The sequence below is a fragment of the Hyla sarda genome, chromosome 4 (assembly GCF_029499605.1).
Source record: "Hyla sarda isolate aHylSar1 chromosome 4, aHylSar1.hap1, whole genome shotgun sequence".
Classification (NCBI taxonomy): domain Eukaryota; kingdom Metazoa; phylum Chordata; class Amphibia; order Anura; family Hylidae; genus Hyla; species Hyla sarda.
In genome coordinates this window covers 391,523,767-391,541,970 of record NC_079192.1, presented here as the reverse complement: position 1 = coordinate 391,541,970, position 18,204 = coordinate 391,523,767, and the positions used below count along the sequence as shown (strand labels likewise).

Below are 18,204 nucleotides of genomic sequence, written 5' to 3'. Positions count from 1 at the left end.
AAAAATTCCAGATTGTTTCTCATGTTACAAAGCAATATTTCAGCATTCATATGGAGAATGGGAATTTAATTGTGTCAGAAAGAATTGATAGAGAAACCTTATGTGGAGCTAAACCGAGCTGTGTTTTAAACCTGGAAGCTGTGATTGAGAATCCTTTGACATTTTACACAATCACTATAGAAATCCTGGATGTGAATGATAATGCTCCTGCATTTTCTAATAAATATTTTGATATAGGAATCAGTGAGTCGGTTCTATCTGGAGGACATTTCCCATTACGAAATGCAGAAGACCCAGATTTAGGTACAAATTCTGTTCAAAGTTATTCTCTTTCTGGAAATGAAAACTTTAGAATTGGAGAAAGAACAACTAAAGATGGAATAAAATATCCAGAAATTATACTAGATAAATCATTGGACAGAGAAAAGCAAAGTTTCTATGAATTAATTTTAACTGCATTTGATGGCGGGAAACCGCCTAAAACCGGCACTGCTATAATTCAGGTCAATGTTCAAGACATTAATGACAATTTTCCAACATTTGACCAGGATACATATCACATAAGATTACTTGAGAATGTACCTATTGGTTTTTTAGTGGTCCATTTAAATGCAACTGATGCAGATGAAGGTACATATGGCCTAATAACTTATTCCTTTAGCCACATCCCTAAAAATGCTAATCAGATATTCTTCATAGATTCCACAAAAGGTGAAATTAAGATAATAGGAACAATAGACTATGAAGTATCAGATAGCTATGAAATGACTGTAGAAGCTAAAGATGGTGGAGGTCTTGTCACACATTGCAAAGTATCAATACAAGTGATTGATGTGAATGATAATGCTCCAGATATTACAGTTACCACTCTCGCAACAACAATTCCAGAAGATTCTCCACCTGGTACTGTCATAGCAATAATTAATGTCCAAGATCTGGATTCTGGAATCAATAGAGAAGTTATTTGTCAGATCTCAGACATAAAGGATTTTCAGATGTTATTATCATCTAGCAACTATTATAAACTCGTAACTGCAGTTAGCATGGACAGAGAAAATAATTCTGTATATAATGTTACTGTTCAGTGTATGGATAAAGGATCTCCTCTATTGTCTTCCAATAAAACCATTCAGTTGACTATTTCAGATGTGAATGACAATGCTCCAACTTTTGAGAAGATAAACTACATTGTTTACATTATGGAAAATAATCAACCTGGGACCTCAATACACAATATTTTTGCTTTAGATTTTGATCAAGGGGATAATGGAAAAATTACATACAGCATTGTAAATGGCAACATAGATATTATTCCAGTTACATCCTATGTTTCCATCAACTCAGTGACTGGAGTTCTCTATGCCCAGAGATCATTTGACTATGAACAGTTGCGGGAATTTCAGTTCCAGGTGATGGCTAAAGACAGTGGATCTCCTCCTCTAAGCAGTAATGTCACAGTGAGGATATGTATCATTGATAAGAATGATAATGCTCCTAAGATCCTCTACCCATCAGCAGACACTGAGGGATCAGCATTATTTGAGTTTATTCCTCACTCTGCCGAGAAAGGTTATCTAGTCACCAAAGTGATTGCAGTGGACGCTGACTCTGGACACAATGCCTGGCTCTCCTATCACTTACTACAGGTTCCTGATCCATCATTATTTGGAATCGGTCAACATACTGGTGAAGTAAAGGTTGTGAGAGATCTTCAAGATACAGATAATTTAAGGCAAAAACTTGTGGTTCTAGTGAAGGATAATGGAGTCCCATCTCTGTCATCTACAGTTACTTTGTCCTTAGTTGTTGCTGAGAATGTTCAACAAGTTGTGCCAGAAATTAGAAAACAACCAAATAATTCTGACAAAACATCTCATGTAACATTCTATCTAGTCATCTCCATAGCTCTGATTTCCTGTTTATTTATTATAACTGTTATCATCACAATCATATATAAATGTAGGAAAGACAGTTCTCCAATTACATATGGAGCATATAGTAGAAATGTGTATCCTCAGTTTACCCTTGGATGTCCTTCTGAGATCAGTGATACAAGTTTACCTTTCCCATTCTCATATGATGTGTGTGTGACTCTGGACTCAAAGCAGAATGAAATCGCTTATCTGAAACCAGCGCAGAACGTCCCAACAGAGAATCTCATAGATACAGAAAATCCAACAGAAGCAAATGTTTCTGCACACACTGACATGCCTCCCAACAATACTGATCAGGTATTTAGATATTAAAGTTTTAACATATCTTTCTATTTTTACAAACATTATTTTAAAAGTACTGTACGTTTAAAATTTTTGTTACTTAATATTTACTAAATCAGTTATGATTGTCATTATTATTTTATTTTAATTGCAATTTTTTGCCTCTGGGTTGTGTCTACAAAGTTTTTGGGGTCTTATTATATTTGTTTCTTCAGAGCTGGTCTGGTGTTGTGTCTTAGAAAAGCTGCTGTTTTTTCTTGCACATATCCAGACAGCAACTGAAGGAATCACTTTTACTGTTAGCCTCTCCTTTGGTCAATAGGGAATTCCATCTATAGTATGTGGTCTATAAACCATAAAAGAGATCAAAGTTTTATTTTGCAAATTAACTTTTTTTTACAGCATTTATACTATATTTGTCACCAATTTTTTTTTATATGTTATGAAGAATTAAAATTGTTTTTATTTCTATATCAGCGAAACAATCATGAAATATTGTGCTGTCAATTTTATGTTATATTATAATAATTTTATATATATATATATATATATATATAGAGAGAGAGAGAGAGAGAGAGAGAGAGAGAGAGAGAGAGAGAGAGAGAGAGAGTGAGAGAGAGATAGATAGATAGATACTTCATGTATTACTTTTGTTGAAAATAAGTAAATTGTGAAAGTTAAAGTTAATTACCCAATGTACATATACATACTATTAGAGGTGTATGTCAACACAATATTGCATATGTAATACGTGTATAAACAGTACCAATTTATAATTTTCTTAACCCCTTGGGGACGGAGGGTTTTCCAGTTTTTGCACTTTTGCACTTTTTAAAAATCATAACCCTTTCAATTTAGCAGCTAAAAATCCATATGATGGCTTATTTTTTGCTCCACCAATTCTACTTTCTAATGACATCATTAATTTTACCCAAAAATCTACGGCGAAGAGAAAAAAATAAATAATGGTGCGACAAAATTGAAGAAAAAATGCCATTTTGTAACTTTTGGGGGCTTCCGTTTCTAGGCAGTAAATTTTTCAGTAAAAAAGGCACCTTATCTTTATTCAGTAGGTTCATACGATAAAAATGATACCCTACCTATATAGGTTTGATTTTGTCGCACTTCTCGAAAAAATCATAACTACATGCAGGAAAATTTATACGTTTAAAATTGTCATCTTCTGACCCCTATAACTTTTTTTATTTTTCCGTGTACAGGGCGGTATGAGGGCTCATTTTTTGTACCATGATCTGAAGTTTTTAGCAGTGCCATTTATGTATTGATCGCACTTTTTGATCACTTTTTATTTTTTCCAAAATACGCTATTTTGGACTTTGGAATTTTTTTGCGCGTACACCATTGACCGTGCGGTTTAATTAACTGTATATTTTCATAATTCGGACATTTAAGCACATGGCAATACCACATATGTTTATTTTTTTTTATTTACACAGGTTTTTTTTATTGGGAAAAGGGGGGTGATTCAAACTTTTATTAGGGAAGGGGTTAAATGATCTTTTTTTTCACTTTATTTTGCAATGTTATAGCTCCCATAGGGGGCTATAACACTGCACACACTGATCTTTTACATTGATCAATGGTTTCTCATAGGAAACCATTGATCAATGATTTTGCCGCTTGACTGCTCATGCCTGGATCTCACTGAGCAGTCATTCGGCGATCGGACAGTATGGAGGAAGGTAGGGACCCTCCTGCTGTCTTTACAGCTGTTCGGGATGCCAAACAGCCCCCTGAGCTAACCGGCAGTGCTTTACTTTCACTTTAGACACGGCATTCAACTTTGAACGCCGTGTCTAAAGGGCTATTAGCCACGGGTCCCAGCCATTGTTAGAGGCCGGGCCCAACCCGCATTATAGAAAGGGATTGGCCGAGGGCGTATAGGTCCCCAAGGAGTTAAACATGATGATATTACTATGATGTTAATATTGTAAAAGCAAAAAAATTCTGATGTAATTTGCAGCAAAAAAACATTCTTACTTGTTACTTATGTAGATGTAGACACTTTTCCGCCATGTCTCTCAAAAATGACCTTGGTAAAAACAGATATGGCTTAAAGTGTACATATCATTTAATATGACTCTATAGCATATACAATCCTGTGTTGGCCCTTTTGTAGCTTGCATATACAATTTTCCAGCAGATTTCTGCTCTGTAATGTTTGTATAAACTTTTCAGTTCTCCTAGAGCTGGTGGGCAGAGCCTAATGTCCATGTGTCTGCCACACACTGCATACATACAGGGGAGAAGATCCTACAATTCAATATGGGAATTTATCAAATCTGTCTATTTCCCACATCAATATAGACCAACCTAAGGTGCATGGCTCTTGATAAATTCTGCGCAAAGACTTTGGGATCTACGATTTAGACTGTATTTAAACCTGCTTCAGCATTGTCTGACATTTTAGTGTACTTTCGGCCGACGTGACTTTTCGCTGAAAAGTTGCTATTGATAAATTCAGCGCCAATGTATTTTTCTGTCGAAAATAGACTAGAATGCATCATGTTCTAAAAATCCTCTAAAACAAAAGTCATGAAAAAGTTTCACGTATTTAGACTGTGACTTTCTGTGCGACAATTTAAGACGGGAAAAAACAGTCTAAATCCTTTGGTAAATCTCCCCCAGTGTCTCTATACACAGCCTAAAGAGCAGAAGCAGAAACATAAAAGTCATGATAAAACAGTAGTAAGCAGTTTCTTATATACACAGTTGTCTCTTTGGTGTCTCTCTACACTGTCTGCAGCTTATGTGTTTTTTCAAGTGCTAACCCTCCTATCTATTTCATTCCCTTCCATAGACTTGTATTGGTGGCTTGTAATTTGATCCCTTAGTGAGCTTCAGGTCTGCTGAGTAAACACAGCATGGAATTGAGCTTATTTCAGAGTAGATTACAGTTTAATATTGGGCAGCTGAGAGGAAAGAAGCTTGATAACAGGAGAAAGAAGCATTTTAGTCCAATGAGATATATTAAAAAGTTGCTCATATAACCAATTTGTACAACACAAGTAACACCAATTGCCACTACTGCACTTAAAGGTACTTTTCGGTGTATCCTTTTTTAGCCAGTTTGCACTAGGGGAGGTGTCTTTAAAAGAGCTGCTGACTAGGACATTTTGCAAATTCCTGCATTTTTTGAAGGTGACCAGGGGTCTATTTATAGTGTACATTTATAGTGTACTCTATCAAATCTGGGTCATTCTGCAAAAGGGATCAGTTTTAAATTTTTTTTTTTTTTTTTATTTCTTTTGGGCTACTGGACTGTAAGTACATCAGAAAGAAAAACATTGATGACACTTGTTGCTTCTATCTGATTGAGAGTGATATTTTTTGCCTGTCAAAAGGGATTCTCTTTTTACACTGCTTGCTCTTTTCAACGCCTCATCCAACACTTTACTTGGGTATCCTCTTTGTGTTAGACGTGCGTGCAAATCTTGTGCCTGCACTCGAAAGTCACCATCCCTACTATTAATTCTCCTAAGTCTCTGGAACTGTCCATAATGGACAGCCCTCTTAACGTGTTCAGGGTGGTAACTTCCATAGTGCAAGAGCGAGTTGCATGCCGTGGGTTTCTGGTAACCCTTGGTGATTACTTCACCATTGAACATAATCACCACAATGTCCAGGAATTCTAGTTCAGAACCCCTAATTTTCCATGTTTTGGGTTCATGTCATTTCCATCGTTCAGGGCAGACACGAAGTCCACAAAGGTGAACTCCGTACCCGTCCACACGATGAAAATGTCATCGACAAATCTGTAATACCGGGCAATAAAACCTGTATATTTGTTACTGTCAGTGAGAATGTATTTCTTTTCCAACTCCACAACATGGAGGTTTGCCAGGGTGCAGGCCACTGGTTTGGGTGTACCAGTCGCTGCCAAATTTAAAGGAGTTAAAAGAAAGGATAAACCTTAACCCCTTCCCACTATAGGACGTATGCATACTTCCCAGCACCCGACACGTTCACGCGCTGGGATGTATGCATATGTCCTAGTGATCTCCGGCACTGCCGTGGGCAGCGCATAAGATTGGCAGCCGGACCTGGCTGTCAATCACAGCTGGAGTCCCGCCACAGCTGCCGGTGCCAGGATCGTGCCAGTCCCGGCAGCATTAACCCCATAGATGCCGTGATCAATCCTGATCATGGTGTTGACGCTACACCTGTTCCCCAACGGCGATGCCGCAATACGATTGCGGGTTGCCATTGGTTGCTATGGCAGCAGGAGGTCAGATCATGACCTCCTGTCTGCCTGCTACAGAAGCCTGTGAGGTCCAGCCAAAGGCTGGATCGCACATACTATACAGTGTGCAGCTGATCGGAATATACTGTGTTGCAGTAAAAATGTATTGCAGCATAGTATAACCTGTAAAAATTGTAATAAAATCAAGTCAAAAGTTCTTCAATAAAAGTATGAATTGTAAAAAAATTTATAAAAATGCCCCTTTCCCAATAAATGCTCTGTATTATCACCAAAAAAGATAAAAAACACAAATCATATACATAATAGGTATTGCCACATCTGCAATAACATGTGCTATAAAACTATAATGTAAATTATCCCAGACGGTGAACGCCGTAAAAAAAAAACGAACAACAAAAGTGCAAAATTCGCCAATTTTGGTACAAATAGCGGAATAAAAAATATCAAAAGATAGCACGTATCGCAAAAATGATACCAATTAAAAGTATAGCTCATCCCACAAAAAATAAGCCCTTACTCAACGGCGTCAGACAAAAATTTAAAAAGTTACGATTGTTTGAAAATGAATGGCAGAAAAATAATTTTGTTCAGAAAAGGAAAAAAGAACATAGAAAGCTATATAAAATAATTGTACTGACCCACAGAATAAATATAACATCACTTTTACTGCACAGTAAAAAAATAAAAAACACCAGAAATTTTCCAGTTTTTCACAATATTTTGGAGTTTTTCACAAAAAATGCTGCATGTGTCAACAAAAATGCACCACTTATATAAAGTACAATATGTCACGAAAATATGATCTCAGTTATTACCATTTAAAGAGACACATGTCAAATTAAAAAAAAGGAACCTGGTCACTAAGGTAAAAAATGGGTCCGTCCTTAAGGGGTTGAAGAATCACAAATAAAGTTTATGTAGTTCACGCTTTTTCCAGAACACTCAAGGAAACCCCTGATGACTTATATGCTTTTTTTCCTGTGGTATACTTGTATAGAGACTTTCCATATCTATCGACACAAGTTACCCGGAGGTAGCCTTGACCTTTTTCAGAAAAAGGTAAAAACTGTGGAAAATAAATTGTAGGGAATTAAAGGGGTTATCCAGGAAACACTTTTTTTTTTTATATATCAACTGGCTCCAGAAAGTTAAACAGATTTGTAAATTACTTCTACTAAAAAAAATCTTAATCCTTTCAGTACTTACGAGCTTCTGAAGTTTAGGTTGTTCTTTTCTGTCTAAGTAATCTCTGATGACACGTGTCTCGGGAACCGCCCAGTTTAGAAGAGGTTTGCTATGGGAATTTGCTTCTAAACTGGGCGTTTCCCGAGACACGTGTCATCAGAGATTACTTGGACAGAAAAGAACAACCTTAACTTCAGAAGCTCATAAGTACTGAAAGGATTAAGATTTTTTAATAGAAGTAATTTACAAATCTGTTTAACTTTCTGGAACCAGTTGATATATAAAAAAAAGTTTTTTCCTGGAATACCCCTTTAAAACCCACAAAGAAACCTACACCCCACTCTTAGTAAATAAGGGCCAATGTCTGCACCTGAGTTGTCTCCAGATCGTAAGTGCTCCCCCTCCATTATTCTCTTTGAGATTAATATTTATAACAAATATGATAATTGTCATATTAATGATAGAGTTAAATAATAATTATAATATTTAAAACACTAGTAATAATGGTTGTACAGTATTTATGACAGAGACTACTACTATTTATAACACTAACTATCATTGTTATATTTATGATATAATTAATCATAATAATAGTAATAATAGTTATAGAAAATGACACCTGGATTCTTTAGGAAGGCTGTTTGCAGTTGCTATTGATAATACTGTGACTAAATATCATAAGAATTGTTTATATAGTAAAGTGCAGAAAGTATAACAGAATAAGCTTTCCTCTATATACTTGCAGTACCTCAATTTGAACTCTGAGTGCCGCCATTAGACTGTAGTATTTTTATTGTAACTGAATAAAGTACCTAAAGCAGCTTCATAGCACAGATCAGTAGAAAATCCTGCATCGTAGTTCATTGCATATTGCATTTTGCTTAACTGTCATCTACTTCTCAAGAATTCCACTTTACCCTTATAAGAACTATAATTTCTACAATGAAACATAACACAAGATACAAAGGGACACAATGGACAGTGATATGGCAAGTATTATTCTGCTTCTTCTTGTTTTACTGCAAGAATATCTCAGGACAATTACAATATTCAATACTTGAGGAAATGAAAAGGGGAACTGTAGTTGGGAATGTGGCAAAAGATCTTGGAATAAATATTAAGGACCTCACATTTAGAAAATTCCAGATTGTTTCTCATGTTACAAAGCAATATTTCAGCATTCATATGGAGAATGGGGATTTAATTGTATCAGAGAGAATTGATAGAGAAACATTATGTGGAGCTAAACCGAGCTGTGTTTTAAACCTGGAAGCTGTGATTGAGAATCCTTTGACATTTTTTACTATTACTATAGAAATCCAGGATGTGAATGATAATGCTCCTGCTTTTTCTAAAAAATATTTTGATATAGGAATCAGTGAGTCTTCTATACCTGGAGTATATTCTTCTTTAGGAAATGCAGAAGATGCAGACCTAGGCACCAATGCTATACAAAGTTATTCCCTTTCTGGTAATGAATGGTTTAGTCTTAGAGAAAGAATCACTAGGGATGGTATTAAATATCCAGAAATTATATTGGAAAAATCTTTAGACAGAGAAAAGCAAAGTTTCTATGAGTTAATTTTAACAGTGACTGATGGAGGTAAACCTCCTAAAACTGGCACAGCTATAGTTAAGATCACTGTTCAAGATGTGAATGACAACTTTCCAAAATTTTTAAAAGATATTTATGATATAAAATTACCTGAAAATGCACCTGATGGTTATATAGTGGTCAACTTAAATGCAACTGATGAAGATGAAGGTGTCAATGGCTTAGTGTCTTATTCCTTTAGCCACATACCTAAAAATGCAGATAAAGTATTTTCTATAGACCCCTTGAAAGGAGATATTTCAATCATAGGAAAGTTAGATTATGAAGCCACAGATAGCTATGAAATGACTGTAGAAGCTAAAGACGGTGGAGGTCATGTTACAAATTGCAAGGTATCAATACAAGTGATTGATGTGAATGATAATGCTCCGGATATTACAGTTACCACTCTTGCGACAACAATTCCAGAAGATTCTCCACCTGGTACTGTCATAGCAATAATGAATGTCCATGATGTGGATTCTGGGGTCAATGGTGAAATTGTTTGTCAGATCTCAGAAATGAAGGATTTCCAGCTGTTACCATCATCCAGCAACTACTACAAGCTTGTAACTGCGGCCAGCATGGACCAAGAAAGGAATTCTGTATATAATGTTACAGTTCAGTGTATGGATAAAGGATCCCCTCCATTGTCTACCAATAAAACCATTCAGTTGACAATTTCAGATGTGAATGACAATGCACCAGTTTTTGAAAGAATGAACTATATTGTCTACATTATGGAAAACAATCAACCTGGGACCTCAATACACAATATTGTTGCTTTAGATCTTGATCAAGGAGACAATGGAAAAATCACATACAGCATTGTGAACAGCAACATAGATAATATTCCAGTTACTTCATATGTTTCTATAAACTCAATGACTGGGGTTCTCTATGCCCAGAGATCATTTGACTATGAACAGTTGCGGGAACTTCAGTTCCAGGTGATGGCTAAAGACAGTGGATCTCCTCCTCTAAGCAGTAATGTCACAGTGAGGATATGTATCATTGATAAGAATGATAATGCTCCTAAGATCCTCTACCCATCAGCAGACACTGAGGGATCAGCATTTTTTGAGTTTATTCCTCACTCTGCTGAGAAAGGTTATCTAGTCACCAAAGTGATTGCAGTGGACGCTGACTCTGGACACAATGCCTGGCTCTCCTATCACTTAATACAGGTTCCGGATCCATCTCTATTAACAATCGGCCAACATAATGGGGAAATCCGGATTGGACGAGATCTTCCAGATATAGAAACTCTGAGGCAAAAGATTGTGGTTCTGGTGAAGGATAATGGAGTCCCATCTTTGTCATCTACAGTTACTTTGAACTTAGTTGTGGCAGAAAATTTTCAACAAATCATGCCAGAGATTAGAAAACAACCAAATAATTCAGACAGTAAATCCCCTATAACTTTCTATCTAGTCATCTCCATAGCTCTGATTTCTTGTTTATTTATTATAACTGTAATAATCACAATCATATATAAATGTAGGAAAGACAGCTCCCCAATTACATATGGAGCATATAGTAGAAATGTGTATCCTCAGTTCACCCTGGGATGTCCTTCTGAGATCAGTGATACAAGTTTACCTTTCCCATTCTCATATGATGTGTGTGTGACTCTGGACTCAAAGCAGAATGAAATCGCTTATCTGAAACCAGTGCAGAACGTCCCTACAGAGAATCTCATAGACACTGAAGAATCATCAACAATGAATGATTCTGCAAGGCTTAACATGCCTCTCAACAATACTGATCAGGTATTTACATAAAAGTTTATAAATTTATTATTATTATTGGTTTAAGATTATTTTCATATAGTCACTGGCTTTCTCAAAACAATTCATAAAGTTGCTTTCATACTGCTTTACATTTTTTAGAAACAACTTTTTAAACATGGTTTTGTTTCAAGCGTTTATTCATTACAATGTATATTTACAATTTCTACAGAAACTATATGTTGCTAAATGTTTTATAAAAAAAAGTATTAAGGAATTGTTTCCTATTCCTTTCTCCCATTATAGCTATGACCATGTCTATGTAACAGTCTACCTATTTAAAGATTATGAAAAGTGTATTTGCTGAAATTATATGAAAACATATTTTCAGAAATGCATATTGTCATGTTTAGGTTAGCTTTCAGATCATTACTAAAATCCTATATATATATATTTTTTTTATATCTTAATGGTTTTTTTTTTTTTTACCATATATTATAGTATTTACACACTTACCTGGCTCTGTCATGAGATTAAATGGTACTACTAAAACTTTCTATTCAAAATAGCTGCCAAACTAAAAGGGAACCATGAGAATTAGATCTGGCATATTTCCCTTCCACAACTCCATAATTCATGGCACACATTTAAATCCATACTGACTAGATTTGTTCCACTTCCCTTACTGTTATTTTGATTGATTCGAAAACATGGTCTGCACACCTGCTTAAAGGGGTATTCCAGGAAAAAACTTTTTTATATATATCAACTGGCTCCAGAAAGCTAAACAGATTTGTAAATTACCTCTATTAAAAAATCTTAATCATTTCAGTACTTATGAGCTTCTGAAGTTAAGGTTGTTCTTTTCTGTCTAAATCCTCTCTGATGACACCTGTCTCGGGAAACGCCCAGTTTAGAAGCAAATCCCCATAGCAAGCCTCTTCTAAAATGGGCGTTTCCCGAGACACGTGTCATCAGAGAGCACTTGAACAGAAAAGAACACCCTTAACTTCAGAAGCTCATAAGTACTGAAAGGATTTAGATTTTTTAATAGAAGTAATTTACAAATCTGTTTAACTTTCTGGAGCCAGTTGATACATATAAAAAAGTTTTTTTTCTGGAATACCCCTTTAAGACTGGTGCAAGGATTTTGGTCTACAAAGGCAAAGGTGCATTTTTGTGCCCCCCCCCCATCACTGACCTAGCATGGGTTGGAAGCACCTGGGCAAGGCAGAATATTGTGTATCCGTCACAGCCTGTAAATGTAAGAGAATGGTGATGCATCGAGTGCATGCATCATCGCTCACCAGGGGTACACGCAGCATTTTCTCACAAGTTGGGGTTCAGAAGCATAAAATAATGACTTCACACCCAGACGACATATAATTATTTCAGTGACTAATACCATCATACTGTGATTATGCAGAAACCACTATACACAGACCAATATCATTCTATACAAGTGACGAATAATTGCACCGCACCATGACCACAACCATTACCACCATATAGTGATGGGATAATACTACCATACTAATACTGAATAAAACCGCTATACACAGACCATTATCACCAATGAAACCACTATACACAGACCAGAATTGCCAATAAATCCACTATACACAGACCAGTATCGCCAATAACACCACTATACACAGACCAGTATTGCCAATAACACCACTATACACAGACCAGTATCCCCAATAACACCACTATACAAGGGACAAATAATTGTACCACATAATGACCACTACCGCTACAACCATATCGTGAAGGGATAATGCTACAATACTGATAATGAGCAAAACAATATAAACAGACTAATATCCCCCATACAGTGACCAAATATTGATGACCCCGGCTCTACACATATGTGATTACAGTGCAGTTACATGAAGTGACTCACAGGGGCGTCTTTGTGTAGTTCTCTTTCCTTTTCTTCTCTGTCTTGCTCAGACCGCCATGAAGACTCTTTCAACCATGACTGGTCACTGCAGAATCTGCCAGAAAAACATGCTAGGCTCTGAAGGTTTCCAGCAAATTTCCTATTTCTTTCTGACCCAATTTTTTTCTGTCCTAAATAGTGTAGGTAGACAATTCCACTAGGAAGGTAGATAGTGTTGTTAGGTATAGTGCAGGTAGGTAGTGGTGGTAAGTAGATAGATCATTAGATCAAAAGTAAAAAAAAAGACATTATTTGTAGGGTGAAAAAACACAACAATGCAATATTGCAACTTTTGGGTGCTTCCATTTTTATGCAGTGCACTTTTTGGTACAAATAACATGCTATCTATATTCTGTAAGTCCAAACAATTTCAGTTTATATATATATATATATTTTTAAATACCACAGAAATTCCCAAATACAGTAAAGATCCCACACTAAGGATAATTAGAATAAATAAAAAACAAAGCGTGACTACAGATCAACATAAACTTTATTGATACATACTGTTTAAAAAATACAGAGGTAAAGGTCAAAGACCAGTACATCAGGAAACATATAAAAACACATATTAAACACACAGTAAGAGACTGCACAGAAATGGCACTATACATCAAAATACATAGCTCAAAAGTATATAAGGGATCAAAAAGATTGCTGTACTACAAGACTCCCTCAAGTGAGCGAGACATAGCTATTATCATTGGCCTAAAAATAACACTTAAATACATTACCAAGTGGTGGATAAAGTGATGGATGAGGAGTGCCACTACCCAACGTTTCACCACCTGTAGGCTTCTTCCGGGGCATGATCTAACTACAGGACGGTCCCTGTTATATATACCTCCCTAGCCAATCAGGATGCAGACTGCAATCACGCGGCCGCGTCATTGCTATTGCGAGACCGGACCAAGAGCTCAATACTGAGCGCATATCCGGGCTGCGAGGCAACGGCACGCCCCCATGAAAACACCATCCAATGGGACCTTTCCTAAAAAAGTAAACAAAACCAGCATGTGGAGCTGTGCCTGTGATCTCGCGATAACACGCCGTGCGGCCAAAAGAGGCGCACGCGCGTGAAGCGAGAGCAGGGGCATGCCCCACATGACCGGGAGGTTGTTAGTCATGGTATTAGCACTAGTTCAAGGCTCTTACCGCGAATAACAACCAATGAGAAGAATTATTGTAATATCTTTAATTAAAGGAGTGATAATAACCAAGTGCGCACAAGTAACACTATAATTGGACACACATATTGAATATAAACGGGGTTATAAACGCCATATTATAAAAAGCAACATTACTTATTATAGATCTACCGACAATTAGTGTCCCCAATAAAATGGACAAGTGAAAAGTGAAAAAAGCTTATCTAATAAATATATGTAAAAGGGTATTAATTAAATAAATAAAAAACTGTGTACAATAATGAACGAAGTATAAATAAATATATATGAATGAATAGACTGATGGAATGGCCAGTTCCATCAGAACAAAGTGGGACAATGACATGTGACATAGAAACGTGAACATGCAGTGAAGTGAACATGCCCTCCCGGTCATGTGGGGCATGCCCCTGCTCTCGCTTCACGCGCGTGCGCCTCTTTTGGCCGCACGGCGTGTTATCACGAGATCACAGGCACAGCTCCACATGCTGGTTTTGTTTACTTTTTTAGGAAAGGTCCCATTGGATGGTGTTTTCATGGGGGTGTGTCGTGGCCTCGCAGCCAGGATATGCGCTCAGTATTGAGCGCTTGGTCCGGTCTCGCGATAGCAATGACACGGCCGCGTGATTGCACTCCTGATTGGCTAGGGAGGTATATATAACAGGGACCATCCTGTAGTTAGATCACGCCCCGGAAGAAGCCTACAGGTGGCGAAACGTTGGGTAGTGGCACTCCTCATCCATCACTTTATCCACCACTTGGTAATGTATTTAAGTGTTATTTTTAGGCCAATGATAATGGCTATGTCTCGCTCACTTGAGGGAGTCTTGTAGTACAGTAATCTTTTTGATCCCTTATATACCTTTGGGCCATGTATTTTGATGTATAGTGCCATTTCTGTGCAATCTCTTACTGTGTGTTTAATATGTGTTTTTATATGTTTCCTGATGTACTGGTCTTTGACCTTTACCTCTGTATTTTTTAAACAGTATGTATCAATAAAGTTTATGTTGATCTGTAGTCACACTTTAATATCATAAGTGCCTGTCATCCGAATCCCCTGCCATTAGCTGGGGATTCAGATTTTTCTGCCCCACTGCCAGCACCCTAAGGTAGCTTTTTTGGCTGCCTTACGCTTATGACGACCCTGCACCTGCTGACAGTCATCTGCACGATGCCGCAACAACAGATACCCCCAATGTACTTGGGAAGTGAGATGTGGACACAGAGAGTCATGCACACTTCTTAGCAAAAGGGGTTATTGAGGTACACTAGCAGGGGAGGAAGATGCGATTGGTATGTATTTACATCATAGGTGACCTAAGAATCTGCTCTGTTTATATATTTAAAGCTCAATGCATGTGTGTATAAGCATGTATGTCATAGAGCCCTGCTTTTCCTCAGTTCACAGAGCTTTGCTTGTCAACACACACTTCCTGTATTTGGTCTCTTCACAGAGACACACAGACCATATCTGTAGGGACAAAAATATACACATTTTTCAACCACTGTATTATCTATATTATATAAAAAGTTTTTTAAAAAGTTTTTAAATCATGGTAAAGCATGATTTAAAGTGTACCCGTCGTAAAAAAATACTTTTTACATGATGTAGATAATATCATTATATGTATATTTGGAATATACATTGGTTAAAAAAATTGGTATATTTTTGTCCCTACAGCAATTGTCTCTGTGAAGAGACTAAATACAGGAAGTGTGGGTTGACAAGCAGGGCTCTGTGCACTGAGGACAACCAGGGCTCTGTACAGTGAAACTCTGTGACACGCTCCCGGCTCACACAGCAGCATGATTGAGAAGCCAGGGGCCTCCGTAAAGCCCTGCTTGTCCTGTCCTCACTTCCTGTATTTGGTCTCCTCACAGAGACACACAGGCAATAGCTGCAGGGATAGCAATTTGTAACCAAAATATACACATTTTTATATCAATATATATTACAAATATTCATATAATGATATTATCTACATTATATCAAAAGTTTTGTTTACTGACAGGTACAATGTAACTGCCTGGCAGGCAGGTGCTGAGTATAATTAGTCAAAAGTTTATATCAGGGTCTCAGTGCCCGCTACTGATCTCTAGATATAGATGGAAGATGCATGGCTGTGTGCTTCACTCTCCCACTTTGCAGCTGATCCAACTCTCAGGATCAGTAAGGATTGAGAAGTGCATTGCATGCTTCTCCCAGCTCTATTTAGAGATAAGTAGGAGTCTTGGCATTGAGACCCTGACTGATAAAAACTTTTCACATATCTGTGTGAAAGTTTTTTTTTTTTTTTAAAGGGTAGCTCCCACCATCACTTTTTTTCTGTCCCTGCCTATTTATTACCCATCTATCCCTAACCCCCTCCCTGCCTTTAATTTTTTTTTTACATATTAAAAATGCCTTTTTGTCTGCCTGGTAGTGTGCTCACTACCAGGCAGACTTCCCCAGCAGGCACCACGTCATTGATGCCTGCTGGGGCCGACACTTCAGCCCTTAGTTCACCTATACAGGGCGGTTCCAGCTGTTTCCCCACTGCAACTCCCAGCTTGCCCTGACATCTATTGGCTGTCAGGGCATGCTGGGAATTGTAGTGGGGAAACAGCTGGAACCGCCCTGTATAGGTGAACTAAGGGCTGTAGTGGGGAAACAACTGGAGGCACTCTGTATAGGTGAACACCGGATTTGTGATGGCCACACATACCGCTCCCCGCCGCGCAGCCCGCAACCCCCCCCGGCCCTGTCGCGCCACTCAACTCACTCCCCCTCCCCCTTAGTTCACCCATTCAGAGTACCCCCTCCCCGCCGCGCAACCCGCAACCCTCCTGGCCCCGCCGCTCCGCTCAACCAACTCCCCCTCCCCACCCCCCTTAGTTCACCTGTTCAATGTCCCTCCAGCTGTTTCCCCACTACAACTCCCAGCTTGCCCTGACATCTATTGGCTATCAGGGCATGCTGGGAGTTGTAGTGGGGAAACTGGAGGCATACTGTATAGGTGAACATGCAACCCCCCCCCCCCCCCCCCCAGCATAATACTATAATACTTTACCTTGTCCCCGGGAGCCTGCGACCATCCACTTCCTTCAAAGCGCTCACTCCCGCCTGTCTGATTGACAGGCAGGAGCGAGCACCGCAGTGACTGAATTTCGACTCATTGCCAGGCTTAATGGAGTCGAAATTCAGTAGTGACGTCACTGCCGAATGCATTCGGCCACTAGGAGGGCTACCCCTAGTGGCCGAATTTAAAAGTGATTTTAAACTGGTTTAAAATCACTTTTTTAAATTAAAGTATATTAGAGATATGTTGTAGTACTTAACCCCTTAAGGACCCAGGCTTTTTCCGTTTTTTTCATTTTAAATTTTTCCTCCTTATCTTTAAAAAATCATAACTCTTAAAAATTTTCACCTAAAATTCTATATGATGGCTTATTTTTTGCATCACTAATTCTACTTTGTAATGAGATTAGTCATTTTACCCAAAAATCTACAGTGAAACAGGACAAAAAAATCAATGTGCGACAAAATTGATAAAAAAACACTGTTTTGTAAGTTTTGGGGGCTTCCGTTTTTACGCAGTACATTTTTCGGCAAAAATGACACCTTATCTTTATTCTGTAGGTCCATACGGTTAAAATGATAGCCTATAGGTTTGATTTTGTATCACTTCAGAAAAAAATCATGAATACATGCAGGAAATGTTATACGTTTAAAATGGTCATCTTCTGACCCCTATAACTTTTTTATTTTTCAGCTCATTAGCGGTACCATTTTTGTTCTGATCAGACTTTTTGATCACTTTTTATTCACTTTTTTGTGGTATAAAAAGTGATCAAAAATGCGCTATTTTGGACTTTGTAATTTTTTTGTGCGTACGCCATTGAACGTGCGGTTTAAAAAGCGGTATATTTTTATCATTCGGACATTTCTGCACGCGGCGATACCACATATTTTTATTTTTATTTACACTGTGTTTTTTCTTTTCTTGGAAATGCCGGGTGATTCAAACTTTTATTAGGGGAAGGGATAATTGAAAGGGTTAATGATTTTTTTTACACTTTTCTTATGCAATATTATAGCTCCTATAGGGGGCTATAACATTGCATTTACTGATCTTTTACACTGATTGATCCATCTCCATA

The 18,204-nt window shown here is 37.6% G+C and overlaps 1 protein-coding gene across 21 annotated transcripts in view; it reads left to right on the top strand.

The window, feature by feature from the left end:
- Positions 1–18,204, top strand: part of LOC130267390 (protocadherin gamma-C5-like) — a 571,493-nt gene that overhangs the window by 193,537 nt on the left and 359,752 nt on the right. Inside the window, exon 1 of one of the 21 annotated variants that reach the window (XM_056517116.1) lies at positions 8,512–10,992. The exons of the other annotated variants lie outside the window; for them this stretch is intronic. Coding sequence (XP_056373091.1) covers positions 8,569–10,992 — 2,424 coding nt within the window. The 5' untranslated portion in view covers positions 8,512–8,568. Of the gene's footprint in view, positions 1–8,511; positions 10,993–18,204 lie in introns of those variants that run through there. 21 annotated transcript variants of the gene reach the window in all.